General features: G+C 38.5%; 2 protein-coding genes across 2 annotated transcripts; one reads left to right on the top strand and one right to left on the bottom strand.

Moving 5' to 3' along the window:
* The first annotated feature begins 6,515 nt into the window (after positions 1 to 6,515).
* On the top strand, positions 6,516 to 7,196 carry LOC142635082 (uncharacterized). Its single transcript, XM_075809296.1, has one exon. It carries the CDS (start codon positions 6,516 to 6,518, stop codon positions 7,194 to 7,196), a length of 681 nt encoding a protein of 226 aa, XP_075665411.1.
* Positions 7,197 to 22,345: 15,149 nt separating this feature from the next.
* LOC142635081 (uncharacterized) lies at positions 22,346 to 22,864 on the bottom strand. Its single transcript, XM_075809295.1, has one exon. The coding sequence runs from the start codon at positions 22,862 to 22,864 to the stop codon at positions 22,346 to 22,348; it is 519 nt and encodes a 172-aa protein (XP_075665410.1).
* Between the last annotated feature and the right edge of the window lie 1,940 nt (positions 22,865 to 24,804).

Raw genomic sequence — 24,804 nt, 5'->3', positions numbered from 1 at the left:
ACCTAAGGACCAACCCCAAAATATTCACACATCCAAACTTAAAAAAAATCAGCACACATCATTATGACATAACCAAAACAATATTCAAAAGAAAACCCGCACAAAACCAAAAATTCCAAACCTCACCTACCAAACAAATGGTGCACCACCTAAGCTTGAGAGGCTACGTCGAGAAAGTTGATTCATGAAGTGCAAAAGGGTAGCGTAAGCCATGCCACCCTAGTCATAAATTTTGATTTAGTCAATATCCTCCAAACTCCATAGCTAGCACAAACTCACAGTACTACCTAAGTCCGGGCATAAGAAAGTTCCAATGAAGAGAAGCATGAACATGCATGCACCGGTTGCTATGGTTTTACAGTTCTCAATATTCTCATACAGCCACATCAAAGAGACATTTTTGCTCTTCAGTTTTGAAGGCATTATGCCAAAGAGACTCTTAATCTCTTTTGAAGTGAAGGAATCATTGATCTTGATTCTTTCACGGTCCAATCTCAAGCTTGTAATGATGGAGAAGTCTTAAGGCGTCAACATCACTTCACCAATGCCTCGAAAATGGAATGTGCACATGGTATCCCAAAACGTTCTGACAAAGCAAGGAGTAACTGGACATCCTTGTACTCATGAGTTTCCTTGTTCAATAACTTTGGAAAAAAGTTTGAAAGCTGGCTTCATTGATGATGTTCTTAATATCCGGAGACAATATTTCTGAAATGCCTTTCAACATTTTAAGGCAACCTCAGCTCTTAAGTTTCTGCAAAACAACGTTTGACCTAACATCAGCACGACCAAAAAATCTCATGTCCAACCAAAAAACTTTTTCCATGACCAAAATCACAACCAAAATTTTTTTCCATGACCAACATCACATCCCCAATAGAAATTTTCCATGATTCAATATCACATACCCAACAAAAATATTTCCATGACCAAACATCACATACCCAACAAATATTTTCCATGATCAAAGTTCCATGCCCAATACAAAAAAATACATGCCACCACAAAATTTTTCCATACCCATACTCACCAAATTTTACCATGCTCGTGAAATAAAACTTACACATACCAACAAATTTTCCGCACTCATCATGAATTTGTTCAACGAAGCCTATACAACAAAATTTTCATAGCAACAATGCCCCAAAATTCAAGCCAAAATTCATTCAACAACATCACAAATTACCAACATTGCCAAATTCCATGGGTAATCAACATTGTTCAAGTTACACCATGTCAAAAACTCAACAATTAAAAAAAATCCCCAAAGTCAAGATTACAACATGATCAACCATGCAATGTCCAAAATTCCAACAAGAGCAAACAACAACAAAATGACAATGTCTTAACACCAAACTCTCAATGAAACATGAAAACAACAAATTTCCCTACAAAAAAAACTCAACTTGAAGTTCATCTTAGAGTGTAGAGCATGGGTCTTGGGGTCTTGAAGGAGCCCCTCTTCATCGCTCCATTCAAGAGATGGGTGATATTTTTTCCCATGAAAAGTGAGAAAAGATGGCCCGTTGGAAGATGATGACATTGTTAGTGCAAAGAAAAAGGAAGTATGGAAATGGGTTTCACAAAATGGGTGTATAGCGAAAATGGCCAAGAACATGAGAATCTGAAAACAATATTGAGGGATAGTGAATAGTGACAATGGTGGAGGAAGGAAGAAAGAAGAGAGAAAGGCAAAAAAAGAAAAAGAGAAGTCAAGGATGGGGGCCAAAATTCGCCCCCCCCCCCTCTCATTTTAATCTGAGTTGCTGAGTCAACTCCCAAAAAAAATTCTTATTTTCTTTCTTTCTTTTTGAGAAAAAGAAAAATCAAGAAGGATGAATGAAAATATTTCAAAGCTTAAAAAATATATCAATTAAAAAAAATTTGTGACTTTGAAGAAAATTCTTGTAGATGATCAAGAACAAAGATACCATTTTTCTTATAAAGAAAAGGTTAGTTTTTTTTATAAAAAAAAAACTCTCAATTTCAAGTTTCAAATTTTCAATCCAAAGTTTTTTATAAAAAAAAAAATCTCAATTCCAAATGTCAAATTTCAAATCCCAAATTTCAAATTTCAAGTTTCGAGTTTCAAAATCCAAATTCTAAGTTCCAAGTTTCAAATTCCAAATTCCAAGTCTCAAATTTCAAATTCCAAAGATAAAATCTTTTTCAAAGAACTACAAAAATCAATCAAAGTTTTCTTGCTAAAAGAAAAAAAAAATGGAAAATTAGAAAAGAAAAAATGAAAATCACAGGTCTCAAAAACAATGGGATAGCAAAGCATTCATCATTTAAAGTCTAATCCCAAATTTTGACTTTTTGCAAGCAACTGTTCAAATCAAGGTAGAGAAGCCCTTTGATCGACTTTTCAGCAAGATCAAGGTAGAGAAGCCCTTTCATCGACCTTTCAACAAGATCGAGGTAGAGAAGTCCAGCCTTTTGATCAACCTTTCAGCAAGATCAAGGTAGAGAAGCCCTTTGATCGACTTTTCAGCAAGGTCGAGGTAAAGAAGCCCTTTGATCGACCCTTTAGCAAGATTGAGGTAGAAAAACCCTTTGATCAATGTTTTAGCAAGATTGAGGTAGAGAAGCCCTTTGATTGAAATTTCAATAAGATTGAGGTAGAAAAGCCCTTTCAACAAGATCGAGGTAGAGAAGCCCAGCCCTTTAATCGACCTTTCAGCAAGATCGAGGTAGAGAAGCCCTTTGATCAACTTTTCAGCAAGGTCGAGGTAGAGAAGCCCTTTGATCGACCTTTTAGCAAGATCGAGATAGAGAAACCCTTTCATTAATGTTTTAGCAAGATCGAGGTAGAGAAGCCCTTTGATCGACGTTTTAGCAAGATCGAGATAGAGAAGCCCTTTAATCAACATTTCAGCAAGATCAACGTAGAGAAGCCCTTTGATCAACGTTTCAGCTAGATCGAGGTAGAGAAGCCCTTTGATCGACCTTTTAGCAAGATCAAGGTAGAGAAGCCCCTTGGTTACCTTTCAATAAGATCTAGGTAGAGAAGCCCTTTTTCCTTTGTCAATCTGCCGCATTTAGGCTGGGATAGAAAAGCCTCTCAGTCACTCCAGTTATCAAAGATTCATTTCAAAAGTTATAAGTTATCAAGTAGGACAAAGATTCACAGTTTTCATTTTTGACAAACAACAAGATACTAGTTCTATGTTCCAAGGTTTTTGGTTCTAGGGCTAGGTAGTCTTTGAAAATTCAACCTCAATCCAATCATGAATGCAAAAGTCAATGTCTTTGTTTTACATTGACATTTGCTTTACAAGCTTTGTCAATGAGGGGCATTCTATATACACTTGATTTTGCAACCATGATTTAATCAAGGAAGATGGCTAGAATGACCATTCATATACCCAAAATTTAGAGTTGCATTACATGCATTAATTCATTCATTGCATATCATAAAAATGATCTTGAGATTCTAATGATCACGAAGGTATGTCAAATTCCTGAATCAGAATGTCGGATTGAAAGATATGACAAGATCAAGTTTGCCTAGTCTAGTCTGCATGCATTTTGTTTAGGTGGAACCAACCACATATGATTAGTTTAAATTAATTTTGATTGGATAGACAATTAAAATTAATTAATTAATTTTGTGATTGGTTGTTAGTTAGTGTCAAAAATAGGCTTGCTTGCATGAGAATAAAGAGAATAATCAGATAATAATAAAATTATGGATAATCAAGACTTTTGGGAATGTTTACCTACAAGATAATCATTGTTGAAGAGACCTGAATCATCAAAAAAAAGTTCAATTTTTAAAATATAGATTAAAAGCGCGTCTAAGTGCAAGTCCTGGCTTAAAAACCCTCAAAAAAGCAGTCCAAGGTGGACCAAAATTCAAACACAGGATCGGCACCCAAAAGGGTCATTCGGCACTTTTGGAGTGCTAATCGACACAAATGTGGGCCCTAGCTCGAGGACACTTGGATTGAGATAAAACACCTCATTTTAAATTTTTAAGAAATAAGGATGTGGCTCAAGGGCCCTGATCATTTAGCTAATTTTTCAAACATCCCAGCCTCTATAAGTAGAGGCTGCATCTCAAAATTCAGCACACTTTTTTGACATTCTCTGATTACTTTCTTTCTGGCTATTCTCTTCTTTTATTTTCTCTCTTACATTAAAGACATTCTAGAGGCTCTGGCCTTAGGAATTTCTTTTCTGTAAGCAAAGTATTTTAGGGTTCAAAGAGAATTGAATAAGTTTCTTGGAACCCTAAAATATTCCTACACTAAGAAGAGCACGCTTATGCAAGAGGTAGTTTTTCTTTTCTTTTTCTATTCCTTTATATTAATTCTACTTGATGATGTATGAATAGATTTATGATGTTTTTATTATTTTTTTATTCCTAATGTCGTTGCCAGGTGTTGTTAAACTTTTCTTTAAAACATGTTCTTAGTATATTTTTGATTATTTCTATTTTGAGTGTGAGTTTAGGAAGAGCGTTTTGCTCATTTCCAGTGGATGCTTTTTTTTTAGTGGGTCCCATGTACTATTCACGGGACCCACAAAGTACTTTTTTCAGCAAAAACAACTTTAAAACTAGGTCACACGACACTATTCATACATTTAAAAATTATTTTCAGTTTTCAATTTTCAGCAATAAGCGGTATTCAAACAGACACTGAGTCTCAAAAATCTTTTAATTAACAAAGATTTAAAAAAAAAAAAAACTAAAACTAATCTTTATTTTCATTAAATACAGATCTGATTTTTTTCACAACTCAAAACTTATCCGTATATTCATTAAATACAAATCTGATTTTGTTTACAACTCAAAACTAATCTGTATTTTTATTAAATACAGATTTGATTTTTTTACAACTCAAAACTGATCTGTATTTTCATTAAATACAGATCTGATTTTTTTTTTTACAACTCAAAATTGATCTTTATTTCATTAAATACAGAGCTGATTTTTTTACAACTCAAAACTGATTTGTATTTTATTAAATACAAATCTGATTTTTTTACAACTTAAAACTGATCTGTGTTTTCATTAAATACAGATCTGATTTTTTTTTTTTACAACTCAAAATAAAACTGTACTTTCGTTAAATACAGATTTGATTTTTTTTACATACCAAAACTGGTCTGTATTTTCATAAATACAGATCTAATTTTTTTTAAATATTCAAAACTGATCTGTATATTCATTGCATACAGGCCTGATTTTTTTTAATAACAAAACTGATTTGTATTTTCATTAAATATAGATCTAATTTTTTTGAGAAACTTTTCTTTGTCACAAAATGGTAGATTCTGGAATTTGAAACAGGAAGCCAAAAGTTGAGATTTTTTTTTTTTGGATGCATGTAACATAGATTTATTTCATGAGTGTAGTTCCTCTTTTAAAGAAGAAGTCTTTTCTTATTTTATTCATAAAATATTTAGATCTAATGTTTTATCTATAAATCTAGATTTTATTATTCATGAAACAAATCTGATTTTTTTTTATACACATCACAAAGATCAATTTTTTTTCTTACAAAATAGATTTGGTTTCTTTTTAATGAATCAAGATCAATTTTTTTTCTTACAAAAACAAATTTGATTTCTTTTTAATGAATCAAAAATCAATTTTTTTTTCCACAAAAACAGATCTGAATTTTTTCTAAAAAAAGAGGACACATTTATAAAATAGATTTATGTGAGTCAGTTTTGGTTAAGTGTGTCATGTATACAACGTATCATTCATATCATGCATAAAAGGGTATATTGGTCATTAAAGTCTAGAAGACCAGATTCTGTCGAAGCGGAATAGGTGCCTAACACCGTCCCATTCCATAACCTAGACTCTGAACTTAGTTTCTTTTGGATAGGTAGACCTATGCTTTGTCTTTCTTTTTATTTTTGGGTAGATTGTAACAAGGACAAAAAGCCATGTATTCTTTTGGTAGATTGTAACTAGGACTCAAAGCCTTGTAATATTCAATCTACCAAACTTGTATTTATTTTTATTCAATTAATGACAATGAAGCATTTTGATCATGTAAAGTTGTATTATTATTATTTTTTTTTGGTACAAAAAATAAGTGGCGACTCTACACCACTTACCCCAAAAGAGAGGTGCCCTTCAAAGCACCCAAAAATCTCTTTTTTGAGAGGCCTAATTTTACCGGTCTCTCACAATCACCACTTCTAAGACGAAGAGTTGCATGGTCCATATGCGTTCAATGGCTACCATCGACCAGGAAACAAGGAATCCTACTAATGCCTTGGAAAGGCAGGTGCAAACCCTGGTTGTGGCGGTAGAGTGACTCAACTAGGAGTTGGAGCAACAACTGAACCAAAGGAATGAGTGACGCCAAGAAGGCCAACACGATGAGCAGGATATCAACGAACAGTATGGAAGTCACCTACCGATAAGAGATAGATAAGAGAGGGAAGACCAAGAAGAGAGTAATGCCCCCAGTAAGAGGGATGGGCCGGAAGATACTAGCCACTCCTCTAAGATGGAAAATAGTGCGCTTCGCATGGCCCAAGACATGTAGATGTTGAAGGAGAAGATGGATATGATGATGAATGCCATAAGGGGATGGGTATCCACTAGTCTAGATAAGTTGGTCCATCGGATGGACTCCCCATTCACTGCCCAGGTGACTTACATCCCCCTCCCAATGAAGCTCCAGATGCCACAGGTAGAAGCATATGACAAGTCAAGGGACTCGCATAACCATCTAGAGTCATTCAAAACCTTCATGCACCTGCAAGGAGTTCTAGAAAAAATTTTGTGCAGGGCCTTCCCTACCACACTCAAGGGGCCAGCGAGGGTATGGTTCAGTAAGCTTACCCCAAACACCATATCTACCTTTAAAGAGTTGAGTAGACACTTTGTCATGCACTTTATTGGGGGGAAAAGATACAGGAGGTCTTCAGCAGCCATACTAAACATTAAGCAATGGGACGATGAGAGCCTAAGGTCATATGTGACCCGTTTCAACAAAGAGGCCCTCCTAATTGACGAAGTTGACGACAAAGTCCTTGTCATTGCGTTCGCCGGTGGATTATATTCGGGAGAGTTTCTTCTTTCTATCTACAAAAATGATCCTAAGACGATGGCTGAAACACTGTACAAGGCCACAAAATACATGAATGTTGAAGACACGATGATTGTCAAGGGGGACAGACTGAAGAAGAGAGAAAGACAAGATGACCCTTGTCTAGACAAATGAAGGAAGTCGGCCAAAACAAGTGACCAAAGGGATGACAGGAGACCAAGGCCTCATCTGGGGAGGAAAATGAACTTTACTCCTTTGAATACCCCGTTGGACCAAGTTCTCATGCAAAGAAGGGATGACGCAGCGTTAACTTGGTCGGATAAACTGAAGGGTAATCCAAACAAGAGGCCATGAACAAGTACTACCACTTTCCACAAGGATCATGGGCATGACACTTCCGAATGCTATGACCTCAAGCAATAGATTGAAGCCCTCATCAAGTAAGGAAAGCTACAACGGTTCATCAGGGGCGAAGAAAACCCGCTAAGGGACCTTGAACCCAACCGACGAGCCGAAGAAAGACCCAAAGACCCACTCAGAGATGTAAGGGTGATTGTAGGAGGAAACATAATGGAAGGATCCTCTAAGATGGCAAGGAAGACATACTTACGAACGGTGCAAAGCATCCAAATTTCTAGACAATCGTCTGAAGCAACCAAGGTTGACAACCCTACCATTAGTTTCACAAAAGAGGATGCTAGATAGCTACACCACCCTCTTGACAATGCCTTGGTTATCAACTTATCGATTGCAGACTTCAATACCTGACAGGTGCTAGTGGACAACGGAAGCTCAGCAGACATCATTTATTACCTCGCATTTTAGTAGATGAGGATTGACAAGGAGCACCTCTCACCCTCAAGTACCCCATTAGTTGGATTTGGTAGCACCAAGGTTTTACCCATGAGAGCCATTACCATGCTGGTAGCCATTGGAATATACCCTTAGTAGCGCACTAAGGAAGTCATTTTCATGGCCGTCGACTGCCCTCCCCATACAACACCATCATCGATCGACCTACGCTCAATGCATGGAAAGCAACATTGTCCACATACCACCTGCTAGTAAAGCTCTTATGGGGTAGTGAAAGTATGAAGAGACCAAAATGGTCGCCTGCAAATGCTACATTGCTATGCTAGAAATGGATGATCACTTGTAGGCCCTAAACATTGAAAAAAGAAGGGTTACAGTATGAATCGCCCGTATCGGCACACAGGCCGACCCCTCAATCCGCAAAGAGCTCACCATCTTCCTGAAGAACAATCGGGACGACTTCGCTTGGAGCCATGAGGACATGCCTGGCATCAATCCAAGTATCATGGTCCACAAGCTCAATGTGTGCCATCCTTCCCTCCGGTCTGACAGAAAAAGAGAGTTTTTGCCCAAGAAAGAGACAAGGCCATAGCTGAAAAGGTGCATAAGCTACTGGAAGCAAATTTCATTAGGGAAGTTTACTACCCTAAATGGTTAGCCAATGTGGTCATGGTTAGGAAGACAAATGGAAAGTGGAGAATATGTATAGATTTCACCGACCTGAACAAGGCATGCCCCAAGGACAGCTACCCGGTCCCGCACATCAACCTTCTCGTAGACTCTACAACCGATCATCAACTGCTGAGTTTCATGGATGCCTTCTCTAGATACAACCAGATCATGTTGTTATGAGCCAAGGACTCTTTTGTTACAAGGTCATGTTGTTTGGACTAAATAACACAGGGTGCAACGTACCAAAGGCTTGTAAACAAAATCTTCACACAACAAATTGGGCGGAATGTCAAAGTGTACGTAGACGACATACTCGTGAAGAGCGCGAGGGAGACTAGCCACCTGGATAACCTTCAAGATACATTTGAAACCTTTTGCCTTTACGACATGAAGCTCAACCCTAGCAAGTGTGTATTTGGTTTAGCGTTAGGAAAATTCCTTGGCTTCATGGTATCAGAACGGAAAGTGGAAGCCAATCTCGACAAGGTTCGAGCCATACTGGAAATGATGCCTCCAAGAAACACTAAGGAGGTGTAAAGCCTAAACGGTAGGGTAATGGCCCTCAATAGGTTCGTCTCCTGGGTGATAGACAAGTGTTTACCATTCTTCAAGACACTAAAGAAGGCGCTTGAATGGACCAACGAGTGCCAGAAAGCTTTTGAAGAATTAAAGGTGTACCTTGCGTCCCCACCATTACTCAGTCCATCCAAACCTGGTAAAGAAATCTCCCTTTACTTGGCTGTGTCACCAATGGCTGTCAGCTTCGCTCTTATCCGAGAAAAGGAGACATCCCCCAATGAAGAAGTTGGCCTTCGTGCTAATCACAGTTGTGCGAAAGCTCAGGCCGTACTTCCAAGACCACACTATAGTGGTCCAGACAGACAAATCGTTATGGAAGGCTATGAATAACACGAAAGCAGCAGGGCAACTAGTCCTATGGGCAATAGAGCTCGATGAATTTGACATCCAATACTGGCCTAGAATCACAATCAAGCATAAGCCTTGGCTGATTTTATTGCAGAGTTCACGACAGAAGGGTGCGAAGGAAACAGAGAGAAAAAACCAACAGTATGGATGATATGGACAGACGACTTGTCCAATCAATGCAGTCGGGGGAGCTGAGGTCCTGTTACAATCACTTGAAGGAGATAACGATAGATTGTGCAATCTGCCTCCAATTCCCTACAACCAACAATGAGGCGGAGTACAAAGAAGTCCTCTCAGGTGAGTCAGTTGTCATACACTGCGACTCGCAAGTTGTTGCCGAGCACATCAACAGTGACTATGAAGCAAAAGAAGAATGGATGAAGGAATACCTGAGTCTGGTCAATGAAAAGACGAGAGAGGGGTTCTCAGCCAAATTTGTGCATAACCGTCGCTAATTAGGTACTATCCTTTGTCCAATATGTTCCTGCCATTGACAGAGTAGAAGTGCAAGCAATCCCCATAGGAACCGACTAGACAATGCCAATTGTATCCTATCTCAAGAACGATACGGTCCCAAAAGACTGCGATGCTTCCCAGAGGCTGAAGGTACAATCGTCACGCTTCGTGCTAATTAGGGACGTCTTTTACAAGAGGGGCTTCTCCTGTCCATATTTGAGGTACCTAGCCCCCGAAGAAGCAGATTGTCTCATGAGAGAGGTCAACGAAGGAGCATATGGAAACCACTTGGGGGCACACTCGCTGGTCTACAAGCTGATATGAGTAGGATACTATTGGCCCACCATGCAGAATGACACCCTTTCCTACATAAAGGTCTGTGACAAGTGTCAACGCTTCAACAACATTATATGATAGCGATGGAGGAGCCTACACCGATGAGCGTCCCATGGCCGTTCCCCCAGTAGAGGTTAGACATAGTAGGACCCTTCCCCATAGCAGTCCGATAGCTCATGTTCCTTATTGTTGGAATCGACTACTTCACCAAATAGGTTGAGGTAGAGCCACACAGAGAAGAATATATGAAGTTTCATCTAGAAAAGCATTATTTTTTGCTTCGGGATCCCTAGGGTCTTCGTCTCTGACAATGGAGAGCAATTCGACAATAACACATTTCGAGATTTTTGCCAATAACTAGGAGTCAAGAACCGTTACTCCTCTCCGGCCCATCCTCAAGCCAATAGACAAGTTGAGGTAACTAACCGATTCTTGCTCAAAATAATCAAGACTCGACTAGAGGGGGCAAAAGGTATATGGCTAGACGAACTACCCGGAGTCCTTTGGGCGTTCCGAACGATGGCGCGAACACCTACGGGTATGACACCTTTTCGCCTCTCATTTGGAAGTGATGTTGTCATCCCAACAGAAGTTAGATTGACCAATTATTGTGTGGTCCACCATGATTAAGGAAGGAACGAGGGGGAAATGCACCTATAGTTGGTTCTCTTGGATGAACTTAGAGCAATAGTTGAACAGAGGACAGCTCGTTATCAGAACCTCATGGTGAAACTCTACAACACCAAGGCCAGGCTTTACCATTTTTAGGTCTAGGACTTGATCATTAGGAAAGTAACAATGGCCACCAGAGACCCCTCACAAGGCAATTAGGCCCCAACTAGGAAGGACCTTACAGGACCAGCAACTACCATAGAAAGGGAATCTACCACCTAGAAACACTCAACGAACAAAGGCTCCACCACCCATGGAATGCCGAGCACCTGAGGAAATACTATTAGTAGTAGTCGAATGCAGCTTATTTTATCGCTTTCTTTTATTATTTATGTCAAATTTGGATACTGAGAGATTTTTTATTTTTTAGGGATGTTAAGATTCTTTCTATCTCTTCTATTATTACTTAAACGGATTATCAGAAATGTTGTCCTACTATCGCTCGCAAATTGTGTTAAGTCCTACCTACAGGGTGGACAGACGTCCAAGGATACCGACGGGTACCTGGTCTCAAAATTATATTAAGATTTAAGTCTTACCTACGGGGTGGATGGACGACTAAGGATACCGACGGGTACTTGGTCTCAAATTATGTGAAGTCCTACCTACGAGGTGGACCAACAACCAAGGATAATGATGGGTACCTAGTCTCAAATTATGTTAAGTCCTTCCAACGGGGTGGACGGACGACCAAGGATAATGACAAGTACCTAGTCTCAAATTATGTTAAGTCCTTCCTACAAGGTGAACAAACAACCAAGGAAACTGACGGGTACTTGGGCTTAAATTATGTTTAAGTCCTACCTACGGGGTGGATGGACGACCAAGGATACCAATAGGTACCTGGTCTTAAGAGAGCTGCTAAGTAGAACACGCAAAAATAGCTACGAGACAAATGAACGAAGTAAAACGTTGATAGCACAAATATGACAGAGGCATGTACACAATTATAGCAAAAATAAAAAGCAAAATGAATATAAGCAATGGATAAAAGCAATAGATATAAACTCGAAGGGGTAAATGTTTTTACATAAAAGCCCAAAAGAATGAGCATCCACCATTGTCTTACAAATAAACTTATAAAAAGGAGATTTAAATTCAACTTGAAAAAGAGCAGGGTAGAAGTCAAGACAGAGGAGCATAAAAAATAGTTGGATCCACAGTAGACAGAGCGTCCGCGATAGATTTAACATCTACAGCAGACAAGACCACGGGAGCCATCAGGCCTTCAACGGCAGATTGGACGATGACCTCAGCATCGGTGTCCTTCACCTCCTGCTCAATGGTATAGGTAGAGTCGTCAATCTCATTGTTGACGACGTCATTCCCCCAAGAGTCTGTAGGACAGTGTCATCGATGGCAATCTGGGACAAGTCCAGATCAAGGTAGACAACTTTAACCTGTTTTAGGCAGTCGTCAAAACTGTCACTGTAAAAGGCTCCACACTCATTGAAGAAGGGTTGTGAGACCTGAAATGCTGCCACAGCGTTAGCTTTGGCCTTGTCCATCTGCTTGCAAAAAGTAGCCAACTCCGTCATTAGGTTGGTCTTTGCTTTCTCTACCTCCTCACAATGACGGGTCTCCTCCTTAAGGAAGAAAATCTTCTCCGTCAGATCCGTGTTAAGAGTACGAGTGGCCTCCTTGTACTACTCCCTCTCCTTATTCTCTATCTCATAATGCTTGCAGAACCAACGAATCTCCCCCTCGCTGGCCACACATCTGTCTTGAAAGGCCTTCATTCGTACTAATGCCTGAAATAAAAATGATAGTTGGAGTGGAAATACAAGAATTACAAACTACCATAAGCGATGGAGACATGCCCTTGACAAGTCATAGAGAATGGAAGACCCTAGGTCCTTTAACAAGTGCTCACCACAGGGATCCAAGTCCGTCTCCTTGATGATCAAATTATCCATCTCGACGACATAATCTTTATGGGTGACCAGCCTTTGGACGAGCTCAAAGATGACAGCTCTTTCCCTGTCATCAAGCCCTACCCTACTCCATGACGAGAGGGAGGAAGGGGCGAAAGAGACTTCTGCTGTTGCTCCCTAACAGATAGGCTCGTCCCCTTCTTGGATAGATGGACGTCCTTGGCATTGCTCTTTCTCTTTTGAGCAACCTTAGGGCTTACCTTGAGGGCTGACGGTGACGCCTTCCCCTGCTGCTTGCGTGCAGTAGCAGACTTCCTTACCAACGCCCTCTACCTATCAGCTTCCATCTTTGAAAAAATTAACAAAGAAAGTTAAAAAAAATAACAAACAGACTAAGAAATGAATGGACATAGATACTCACAAAGGCGAGAGAAGGGCCTAGGACCATATCAGGTAGAAATCGTTCACTGTCCATATCAAAGGATGAAGGGACTAGGATCATCACTGTCCATTTGACCCACCATCTCCTCATGACCCTTTTCCTCCTCATCTTCCTCCCCTTCTCCCTCTTCCTCTCCTTCATCCTTTTCCTTGTCACCCTCTTCCTCCCCTTCCTCTTCCTCTTCACACTCCTCCTCTTCCTCCTTGGTAGGGGAGTGAGTAGACGGTTTCCTCTCTAGGGACCAGTTTACATCCTCCTTAGGCTTGCGCCCGGACGAATAGACCTCATCGTAGCCCACAACCTCACAGACTGATGGTGATTGTTCACTTGTCGCTTCTCTATAACCTGGCATCTATTCACCTACAAGCGACGGAGGTATTCTAGGAACCTATCTAACGGGTCTCTAAGCAAGTAACGACCAACTAGAAAAATAAATGAAAAATAACAAAGGAAGAGGTGAGGAAACTTACCAAGAGTGGACAATGGCTCAAAGTGATGGGCCCCTCAAAGACAACGAGGTATACGGTGACGGTTGCTTGTGAACGACAGCGCGACATCTTAAAACTCTCATTGAATGAAAAACAAAGTAAAGAGAATAACTAAAGGGGGAGGAACTATTTATAAAGCGTAGAGGCACGGTATACGAAGGGACGCCTCTGATTAGAAACGAGGCCAACCAATAGGTGCCATGTGTCACCTAGCATTTAAACCTATGACTGCCTATGCTGTTTAATGACACTTTCTTCAATGAAACTATAATTAATGGTCATAAATACCGATTTTACTCTAAGGCCTGTCAAATATAGCCGACGGGACCTCGGAGTAAGGGCAGCTGATAGGGGTATTTTTGATAAAAGTAGTCGACCTATAAGCAGAAGGCTAGGAGAACAGATGACCTCTATGAGATCATCGGCTTCATAAAAGATGACGGAGGAAATAACGGAGGTGACGTACCCTTAGTAAACAGAAGGTACTTTCAATAGATGACGTCGCTATAAGGGCCAACAGATACATCTCCCACCAAACCAACAGGTGAACCTAAGGTGAAGGGCGACCATAAGGCCGACGGGATGGAAAAGCTGACAGGTCTTACATGGTCTTGCTTGGACCTCACGAATACTCATATATGGAAATGTCTTGCATATCATGCATGAAGGCCCTATTTACGTTCCCACATCTTCCCCATATGGAAAGACATCCTAAAATCTCAGAAACCCTAATACCAAATCTCCTCTACAAGGAAAGTTCCCTACTTCTGAGGGATCTTGGTTCGCTACTCGCCACTATATAAGCACCAGACCTCTTTTTTTTCTCAGGGATGCAGAAAATCCCTAGCTCTCTCACGATAAAGTTCTTAGAGATTTTTCATTCACTGACTTGACCTTCAGAGGGTTTTTGGCTGGTACCACATCGATGCCTTCTATTTGGTCCTTTATTCTTATTCCACAGGTACACATTGGTGTGATCTAGAGCCTACAACTCATTGACGATTTCAGCCCGTCATCAGTGAGAATCTTAACAACATACAATTTGAGAGAGAGGGAGAGATATATATAATATATATATATATTGTATTGGGGTAACTTGGTGTGGCATGTCCAAAAGGAATCTAGAGAGTTGTGGCTGTGGTCTTTTTCCTTTTTGAAGTTTAGTGGGTAATGCCTAAACGCATAATACATCTGTTAGCTTGTTGAGGTTGTTTTGGGTCGACTTTGGAAAATTGAAATTTTGAAGGCTCAGTTCCTCATTGTTAATGTGGTGTGTATGGTGAGAAAGGAATATTAGAACCTATGAAGAGTGTGAAAGGACCATTTTAGGATTATTTTCATTTTCAAGCTTATTAGGAGTCTGTTTGGGAACAACTTATTTATCACATTTCAGGATTATTTTCAATTTTAAGTTGAAATTTTTTCGCTGAAAGTACTGTAAATAAATGTAAAAGCTAGCTGAAATAGTACAGTATGACCTATGAATAGTATCAAAAAGTGTAGTAGGATCTATGAATAGTAGTAAAACTAAGCTAAATAGTAAAATTAGCTGACTTTAAACTCACTTCCCAAATACAACCTAGATTTTTTTTTATAGAAACGAGAGGTCTTATATATATAACCAAAGCCTCTGAAGCTCTTACAATTTTTCACACTAGCACAATATTTAAATAAAACTATCATTTTATTTAAATAATTTTTTTTAGTCCAAATTTAACAAGGAGTGAAACTCTATCTCTATAACAAGTCCAACTTAAACTCAAAGTTATCTTTTTTTTAAACAAAATTATTTTTGTTTAATATACATTAGATAGGTGACCAAAATCATGAATGTTGTTCTTGAGGTAGGGATGACTTGGTATGCTCAGAAGGTTAACTGTAATAATATTTAGCTTTTGGTGGTAAGCATGGAGGGAAAGTATTCATAACTCTTGTCTTCTTTGTAGGATAACTTTTATATATATTTGAAAAAGATTGCTACACTTATAGTCTGTGTAGTCTGTATATGCTATATAGTATGAGATAATGATCATGATCATGACGTTTATAATATATTCTTAGGTGTTGTCTATTGTCTAATCCGTAAGAAGGTTTAGTTATTTATATGAACTTTTTGAGACATAAGAATGCTAGGAGGCACGAACAAAATTAGTTATTCAATGACTACTACAAAGCAACAAAAGAAGAAGATACAAAAAGTTATTTAAAATTGAAAAAAAAAATCACAAAAAATTATGAATAACATTTTTTATCTTTCAATTGATTGCAAATTGTTATTTTAACATTGCAACATTTATTGGATAATTGATGATATTAGATGTTTGGAATCCTAAGTTTTATTTAATTTTTTTAATTGATATTTTCCATTTACTAAGACAACAAAACGAAAATTTTTAAGGCTGTTTAATTAGTACTGTCAACAACATTGCATATGTGATAACTTTTCTTCTTTTATTGTTGGATTTTTTTTCATAGTCAATAGCTTTCCCGTGCATCACACGGGTTAGCGACTAGTTTAATTTTAAAAGAGTTTAATTGTGGGTGTACCTTTATATACTTCACGTATGTATTTGCGCCACATGCCTCTGCATCTTAATAAAATTTGTTACTTAAAAAAATTTTTAAAAGTTAGAATGTAGCTTGAGAATCCTATTTGAGACCCCCAAGGTTTAGTATCATTAATCTCGATTTGATGAACTTCAGTATCATTAATCTCGATTTGATGAACTTCAGTATCATTAATCTTGATTTGATGAACTAAATTTCATTAAAATTCTCCATTGGCTTGGTGCTGACTCAAGGCAACCCTAGTTTGTGACTCCTAGGTTTTCAATCCCTTTCACTTCAGATGACTACTACATATACCACACAGAGAGTTGACTGCGAAACTGATACTAATTATTGGTAAGTTGCATACACAACCAGTGGATCAATGAAATTTATACATTCTATTGGCTTTGGTTTGAATCAACACAAGTTAGGAGGTTTTCCCCACTATTCTGTCTATTCATTGTTATAGCAAATTGCACATCCATCGGTTTCCTGAAACAAGTTTCCAGATTGTTTGTAGAAGAGAGAATGTTTAAGAGTTATAGTGGCTGATGACGTTAAAAGAATCCTTGGTTAAGTTTGATTGGCAGGTACATGGTGTAACACCCCATTTGTTAATTGTAATTTGGAAGAAGCTTGATGGGCAATTTGGTAATTTTACTTGCAAGATATTTTAGGGACAAGCTTGGAAATAGACTTCATCCCCTTAAGTTAGCCCCCCCCCCTCACTTTCAATTCAAGTGTCTGCCTCTCTCTCTCTCTCTCTTGAGTTGCCACCCCTGACCCCTCTCCCTTTCTCTCACTCAAATTCCTCTCTCCCCACGGTCTTCCACTAAAACTTCTCCAGCCATGAGTTTCTTTTCAAGCCATCACCACAGGTTATGAAGAAAAGATTTTGGCAAGAGAAAGACCCATTTGGCCAAGCAAGGAATATGAGGTAAAATTCCTATTTTCCTAACAAAACTAAGTAAAATCTAGCCATGGAGTTTATGCTAGAGCAAGCTTATTTGGTTTATGTAAGAAATTCTTTTTCGAATGAAAAGTTTGGTTGGTTTTGAGTCATTTGGCTCTATTATGCATCCAATCACGATTTTGTCTTGGTAATGGGTTTTGGAGGTCTTGGAGTTGTGGAGAGGTGCGCATGTGAAACTTTGATGATTTGGGCAGCGAGTGTTTTGTTTAAATCTGAAAATTTCAGTTCATTGGTGGGTTTTTGCTTTAATGTGATGATTTGGTTTTACTATGGGTATTTATCCTATTTTGTTTGTATTGCTCTTTGATGTTGTGGGTTTTGTTTTGGGGGTTGTTTTATTGAGTTGTTGGGACATTCAAGACTTTATTTGAAGGCTATTAATTTCATGAGGTGAATTGGATGTTTTGTTTGGCAACCATGTGAGTTGGGTTTCTTGAGAAATCTTATAGTTTTTTATTTTTGTTGAGGATTGGGATTTATTTTTGAACGTGAGTTCCTTGCATTTTGGGAAAGATTTTGGCATTAGGTGATAGTTGACGATATTGACTATGAAATTGTTTGATTGATATGTACATTATGCTTGCTGTGTGCCAAGTGTTTGATAAATTGCCTATATGAGTTATAGGGTTGAATTTCTTAACTTGTGTTGTGATGGTTGTCATATTAGGTTATGGGTTGTAATCTTAGTTATCTATATGAGATTTTGGGTCTGATTCCTTATTTTTAATATGCTTTAAATCTGGTGGTTTTAATGTGAGTAAATTCTCAAATAATTTGGGCTAGTCTTACAACTATAGCAATTTTCTAAAGCTGTCATGACAGATTTGAGTCAGCCGCAATGCGTGATTTTTAATAAATTTGAGCTGAATTTTTGGTGGTACATACTAGACATATAAAGGCTTCTCCCCATTTAATTTCAAGCTTTTTGGATAACACTAAGTGGACCAAACCAATTTTATAATAAGGACTGACCTGTTGGAGGTTATCTAAAAGTGTGATTAGGATGCTGAGACTTTAAGGAATTTACTCCAAGCTTTTGTGGTGTGGTTTAGCTTGTAAGTCCATATGTGCTGTCTGTGAAATTTTTTTACTTTGGCTAATTTTATCATGGGTTGGTAGTGACATACGTTGTATCAAGTTGGTAAATGCACATTGTTTGTGAAAGGGAAATTAAAGGCGTTGGTTGTGTTGTAGTCCTATGAGTTTCTTGTATGCTTGTTTGGTTCCCTTTTGGGTAGGGGTACTTGTCTTGGGCTGGTAAAGCTAGGCTTTAGGACCTTAGGTTTGATTTTTGAGGGAATCCTTTCCGATTTATGGAGACAAATTTGATAGCATAATTTTTGTAGTCGGCCTTGTTATTAATAGACTTGATACTTGTGTTTCTAGGTTCCAAGGTACTTGGTGATGGAACTAGTAACTTGATTGGTTGAATGCGGTGCCCGGTTGAGGTAAATTTGGAAGGGACTGCTAAGGTAAGTAGCTTCTTAATGGGATATTTTTGGAAAATAACTATATTTTATAAATGATGTTTTTGGGTCAAGCACATTTTGGAAAATTATATATGGATATATGTTTTCTTAAAATTGTTGTGTTGTGACCCTATTACATATTATTATATATAAAAATGCATCATATTTGGTATTGCATTTGGGGAAATGCATGAATTGTTGATATGGAAAAATGAGCATCTTTTATTTAATCTTTGATAAGGAAATCATGGATTTTATGGTATATTAGAAAATCAAAGATGCTTATCTTGTCTTATTATGTGGGAAATTGATAGAAAATCTTTTTCACAAGAATGAAGTTGAAAACCTTACAAACTTTGTGGAAGTTAGATTATTAAGGTTTTTCTGAAACTACCTGGATATAAACTATGTGTTTCAAAGTATATGTTACCTGTGAGCTTTATGTGATTTTAACACCATACCATGTGTGATTTCCCGGTGATCACCCGATTTGGTTTTCGTAGTCTTTGTGATAATGGAATCAAATCCAGGTCAGTGCCCTTTCACTTTGGATGACGCGTTCTTCCCTGCTGCCCATGGGGGGAAGAGGTTCCTTGATAGTGTGTGGGTGAGGCTGCTGCCCATGGGGCTAAGAGACCACATGCAAGAGAGGTCCTATTTGATGCGCTCTCTTTGCTACCCATGGGGAAGAGAGAAAAACCTTGAGGGTATGGGTGAGGCTGCTGTCCATGGGGCCAAGAGTCTGCATATCAGAGAGGACAATATCATGCCAGTTGTGAATAGGTGGATCCCTTGACCGGTCTATGTGGTAATATGGTATATTTGTGATAAAATTATCGTATGTTAGATTTTATGGCTTTGGAAATTATATTGTTAGTTCTCACAGATTATAATATATAGTTTCATGGTATTACTTTGAGAAACTTTGTGTTTAATCATTTAATCATTCTTGTTACATTATTATTGAAAGAGATCTTGCAGTATTCAGTTAGCAATTTCCCAAACTAAAACATGTTTTGCAAACTATTTATAATCATGAAACTTGCATTTCCCCCACCCCCATTAATTATGTGACTTACTAGGCTTTAGCTCATCCCACTCTCCAACAGTTTTTCAGATAAGTTTGCTATACCTCGGGCATGGAGCTTGTTTTATTGGTGGTGATTGGAGCATTGTGCTAATTGAGAGATTTATACTATAATTGGTTGGTGACTCAACTTTCTAAATTTATTGAGGCCATAGTTAATTCTATCAGAGGTTGGGCCCTTGAGGTTTGTTAGCCTTGGGCATAGTAGGCATAGATTCTATCGTCGTAGTTGCCTATCCTAGGAAGGATTGTGATTTGAAGTTGATCCATTTGGAGTTTTGGAATTTCATGTATATTTGGAGACATTATTTGTAATTTTTATTGTTTGTAAAAGTGTTATAGAGCTCTGACTTGTAATATGAAGATTTTAGTATGGTTATTTATCCTTATCATGTGTTGAGGAGAAGGGAAAAAAAAATCTCCTACGTTCTCACTCTTAATGGTTCTTCTCTCACGCTTTGGACCCTTATGGGTTTGGGGTGTGACACATGGGATGGCATTGACCTAAGTCTAGGAGAGTAAAATCAAGAAAGTTCTCTCATCTACTCCAAAAAAAATAGATTTTGTGTTTGCTTTCTCTTGAAGGTTCTAGTAAAAAAAATGAGAACTTCTGAATTTTTGGTCAGACTTAGATTTGCATGGCTTATTTAATGCCCCTGTTTTTTTTTTTATCATTTTTTCTTTTCATAAGAAAATGACTAAAGCTTTTTTTTGGGGGGGGGGGGGTTTGAGAGATTGAGGGGTTTTACAAGTTGCACAATATGTCCAAGTAGCCTAAGGCTAGGAGGTGTAGGAACTTCAAGTTAGATCAAGCTAAAAACAATGTTTCCTTTGGACTTATGATTGAAAGAGTTTCTTTGAGATTCTTTTTTGGTTAAAAAGACGATATATTGCAGAAACTAAACAGCTACATCATGTTCCAAGCAGAGCCTGGTCATATACATGCCATGAAGGTCCTCTTCAAACACATTAACTAAGTCCACAAGCGGACTTTCAAAATAAATAAAATCTAAATTCCTATCAGCATCCATCCTAGCAAGTATATCAGCACATCGGTTAGCCTGGCGGAAGCTGTGCTTAAATTGAATCCATTGAAACCTGCAAATTAGCTGTCTGCAGTCATCCAAAATAGGGGAAACTATATTATTCTCATAGCTTGAATTTTGAAAAATATCAACAATAGCTTTTGCATCAAGCTCAACAATAATGGAAGTGATATTTAAATTGCAGCACAATATAATCCCATCTCTCAGTCCCCATAACTCAACCACAAAGCTATTAGTTAAACCAATACGTTGAGAAAACCCAGTAACCCAACCTCTCTGATTATTTCTCACAATACCCCCACATCCAGCTAGACCCAAGTTGCCCAATGTTGAACCATTTATGTTCAGTTTGCTCCACCCTTCTTGAGGTCGCTCCCATCTAACTTCCTTCACAATGTATCGGATTGGACCTCTATTTAAGCATGCATAATACATAAACTCCATGGTTTGTGCAATGATGTCTGCTGCTAGCCTTGGATTGGGATTTTTCCTATTAAACACGACATTGTTTCTGCTTCTTCATATGTTCCAAACTGCAAAAGGATAGATCATTTTCCATGGGGGCTTACCAAGAAGCAAGCTACGACTCATCCTCCCATTCAAAGTAAGCCACTCCTGCAAATCTATCATCCAAAAGGCTTGGTTAGTGTTATCAACACCCAACTGCATCCACACAGCCTTTACCCAAACACAATCTCTGGGGGCATGCATAATTGATTCCACCTCCACTCTACAAATAGGACATATCTCTTCATCACCCATCCCTATTCTAGCCAAACATGCCTTAACTCCAACACTCTCATGATCACACCTCCAAAGGAAAGTCTTTATTTTTGGAAGGGTTTGAGCTTTCCATATCCAACCTGACAGCAAAAGGAGGACCAGGACCAAAGTTTTTAGCAATACTATAGGCACTCTTAAGATCAAAGACACCCCTTGGATTCTCCATCCACACTAATCTGTCCTTACCTCTACCTATCATAGCTATAGGAGTAGCTTGAATCATCAACTTGATGTCCATAGGAAATTCAAATGGAATTAGATCCCAATCCCAACCCGAGTCCACCAAAATATCTCTCATTGTCAACTAAGCTGCTTCTTGAGTTAAAGGCCCCTGAATCTGCTGCAGAAGGGGTCATTTATTTGTCCAACTCCCTGACCAAAAGCTCAAATTGCGCTCCCTACCAACTGCCCACATGCTTCCTTTAGTAAACGCCTCCCTTCCTTTTTTGATCGTTGCCCAAATATGAGAGCATGGAAGTCTATTAGCATTGATTGCATTCATCCTTCGTTGATTGCAGTACTTCTACCTTAAAACTTTGGCCCATAAAGTTTTTTTTTTTTTTTTTTTTCTGTAGCCAGCCTCCAATTTAGCTTAGCCAACAGAGCAATATTTTGCCCCTTTGCTGTTTGCAATCCAAGACCACCTTCCTCCTTACGCTTGGTCACCTTTTTCCACCCAATCCAATGCATCTTCCTGATTGAGTCCAAGGAGCTTCATAAGAAATTCCAGTTAACTCAGTCAATGCCTTCAAGTATTCTTCTAGGAAGTTGAGTACGCTTCATAACATAGGCAGGTATTGTAGCTGAAGAGGCTTGTATAAAAACTGATTGACTAGCCAATGAGAGCATATTTTCTTTCCAACCCGCTAATTTTTGCTTCACCCTATCCAAGATGAAATTGTAGTCCTTAGGAGAAGTTTCGGGCTGCTTGATAGGAATTCCAAGGTACTTGCCAAGCTTTGGAGTGGAGGCAAATCCAAGAATATCACAAAGCGATTCTCTAGTATCTCTATCAACATTAGGCAAAATATAGACTTTTGATTTCGCTTCACTCATTGTTTGGCCCGACAAGTTACAAAAATCATTAAGGACGTCTCTAATGGCCGAACAATTGATATAATCCGCTTTTGCAAAGAATACAAGATCATCCGCAAAGAGCAAATGAGAAAAGGTCGGGCCATTTCGAGAGGCCTTAACAGGTTGCCAAAGATTCTGACTGCATTTCTCTTCAATTAGTTGGCCAAGGAAGTGCATGCACATAATGAAGAGATATGGTGATAAGTGGTAGGCTAAGAATGTATTGACCCCTTGTGATGAATTAACCAATTAATTAGCCAAGTGAATTCATTAAGTTCAATTACATGCAATGAGTGTGGTAGCAAAAACAAATCACCAAATAACTAAATGCAGGGGAAATTAAATTTGACACGGTGATTTGTTTACGAATGAGGAAAACCTCCGAGGCAAAAACCCCACCAGGTGATTTTAAGGTTGCCACTCCCGAGAATGCACTATTATCAAAACAAGTGGTTACAAGTAAAGGAATCGTAGTACCTTATACCAACCTGTAGTTGAACCCTTACCCCAATACCCAATTGGACTTGTTCAGTAATGACAATCTCTCCTTGTATTGCATGACTCCCAATACGTGACTAACCAATCGATGCACAAATCCCAATATGCGGCTTACTCATTTGCACGAATCTTAGTACATAACTAACTCCTTTGCACGAATCCCAGTACATGACTAACTCCTTTGCACAAATCCCAATACGTGACTCACTCACCAACTTGAGGAAGAAGAATGTTGGCTGTAAAGTTCTTCACTTCATCAATAATGAAGATCAAGAAACACTTGGTTACAAAACCCTAAGGCGCAAAGACACAGTAGCTTCTTTTAGAAAGAATAAGGCATCGGTCACCTTTTACATGTGTTCTTCTTATATTCTCTTGTGTGACGGCCTTTAAAATATGCCTTATATATGTATAGGGTTGTGAGAAAAGAAACCCTACACATACATGCAGCATGGACCAAAAATCAGATTTGGAAATATGAATTTCATAATTCTAGATAGATATTGTATCTGTCAGCAGATGTCGAGATCTGAATAGATAGAATCTGTCCAGAGCTGTCGAGACTCATTAAACCTGAATCATAGCTATCTGTCGAGAGCTATCGGGAATCTGTCCAGCTTTAATGAACAACCCTTCTTCACTTGACTCTTGGATGGATTTGCATGGCTTTAACACTTGAACTTGAAACCTTATTTCTTGAAGCATTAAACACATCCTAGATCTACCCAATTACAAGTAAAATGCATTTTTTCAAAGGATTAGCCAATTACATAAAATATTGACATACGTTCCTAACATGATTCACAGATGTCCTAACAATAAGGGATCTCCTTGCCTTATCCCTCTTGAGGGGTATATCGGGTCAAGAGCTTCGCCATTAAATAGCACTGACGTAGACATCGTGGAAACACAACTCATAATGATGTCAATGAGATCTGAAGGAAGATTTACTCTAATAAGAGTTTCCCTTATGAAGCTCTATTCAAGCTTGTCATACGCCTTCTTCAAATCAATCTTCAAGGCCATATACCCAACTCTCCCTCTCTTTTTGCATAGCGTATGAATAATTTCTTGGGCTATGATGGCATTATCAATGCCCTTCCTACCCAGAACAAACACTATTTGAAGAGGAGAGATTAGCTTATCTAATAAAGGCCTCAATGTAGCAACTATGATTTTGGTCACAATCTTGTATACTGTAGTTCCCTAGGGTTTCCAGACCTTGAACTTGGGTATAAGAGCAATATGGGCGATGTTTAAGTATTCTAGAATTTTCCTCTCAATAAAAACCTTCTTTACTTCCTCAATGACATACTTGCTCACAATCAACCAGAATCTCTAAAAAAAAAAAAAAAAACACTACATGCAGCCCATCTGGCCCCAGTACTTTAAAAGCTTTAAGAGACCATAAAACAAATTTAACCTCATCCTCTGTGGCAACTCCACTAATGCTGGTTTTTTCTTCCTTAATTAAGCTAGCTTGCCATTGAGACCTTTCGGGTACTGCCCTATTGGCACTAAGCAGTGAGGTGGTGTATACTTCATTGAAACCATTCCTAGCAAACTCTTTAACTTCATCCTTTTCCAACAACCACTCCCCCAATGCATCTTTAATCGCC

The sequence above is a fragment of the Castanea sativa genome, chromosome 5 (genome assembly GCF_040712315.1).
Source record: "Castanea sativa cultivar Marrone di Chiusa Pesio chromosome 5, ASM4071231v1".
Taxonomy (NCBI): Eukaryota; Viridiplantae; Streptophyta; class Magnoliopsida; order Fagales; family Fagaceae; genus Castanea; species Castanea sativa.
This window is presented reverse-complemented; position numbering and strand designations above follow the sequence as displayed.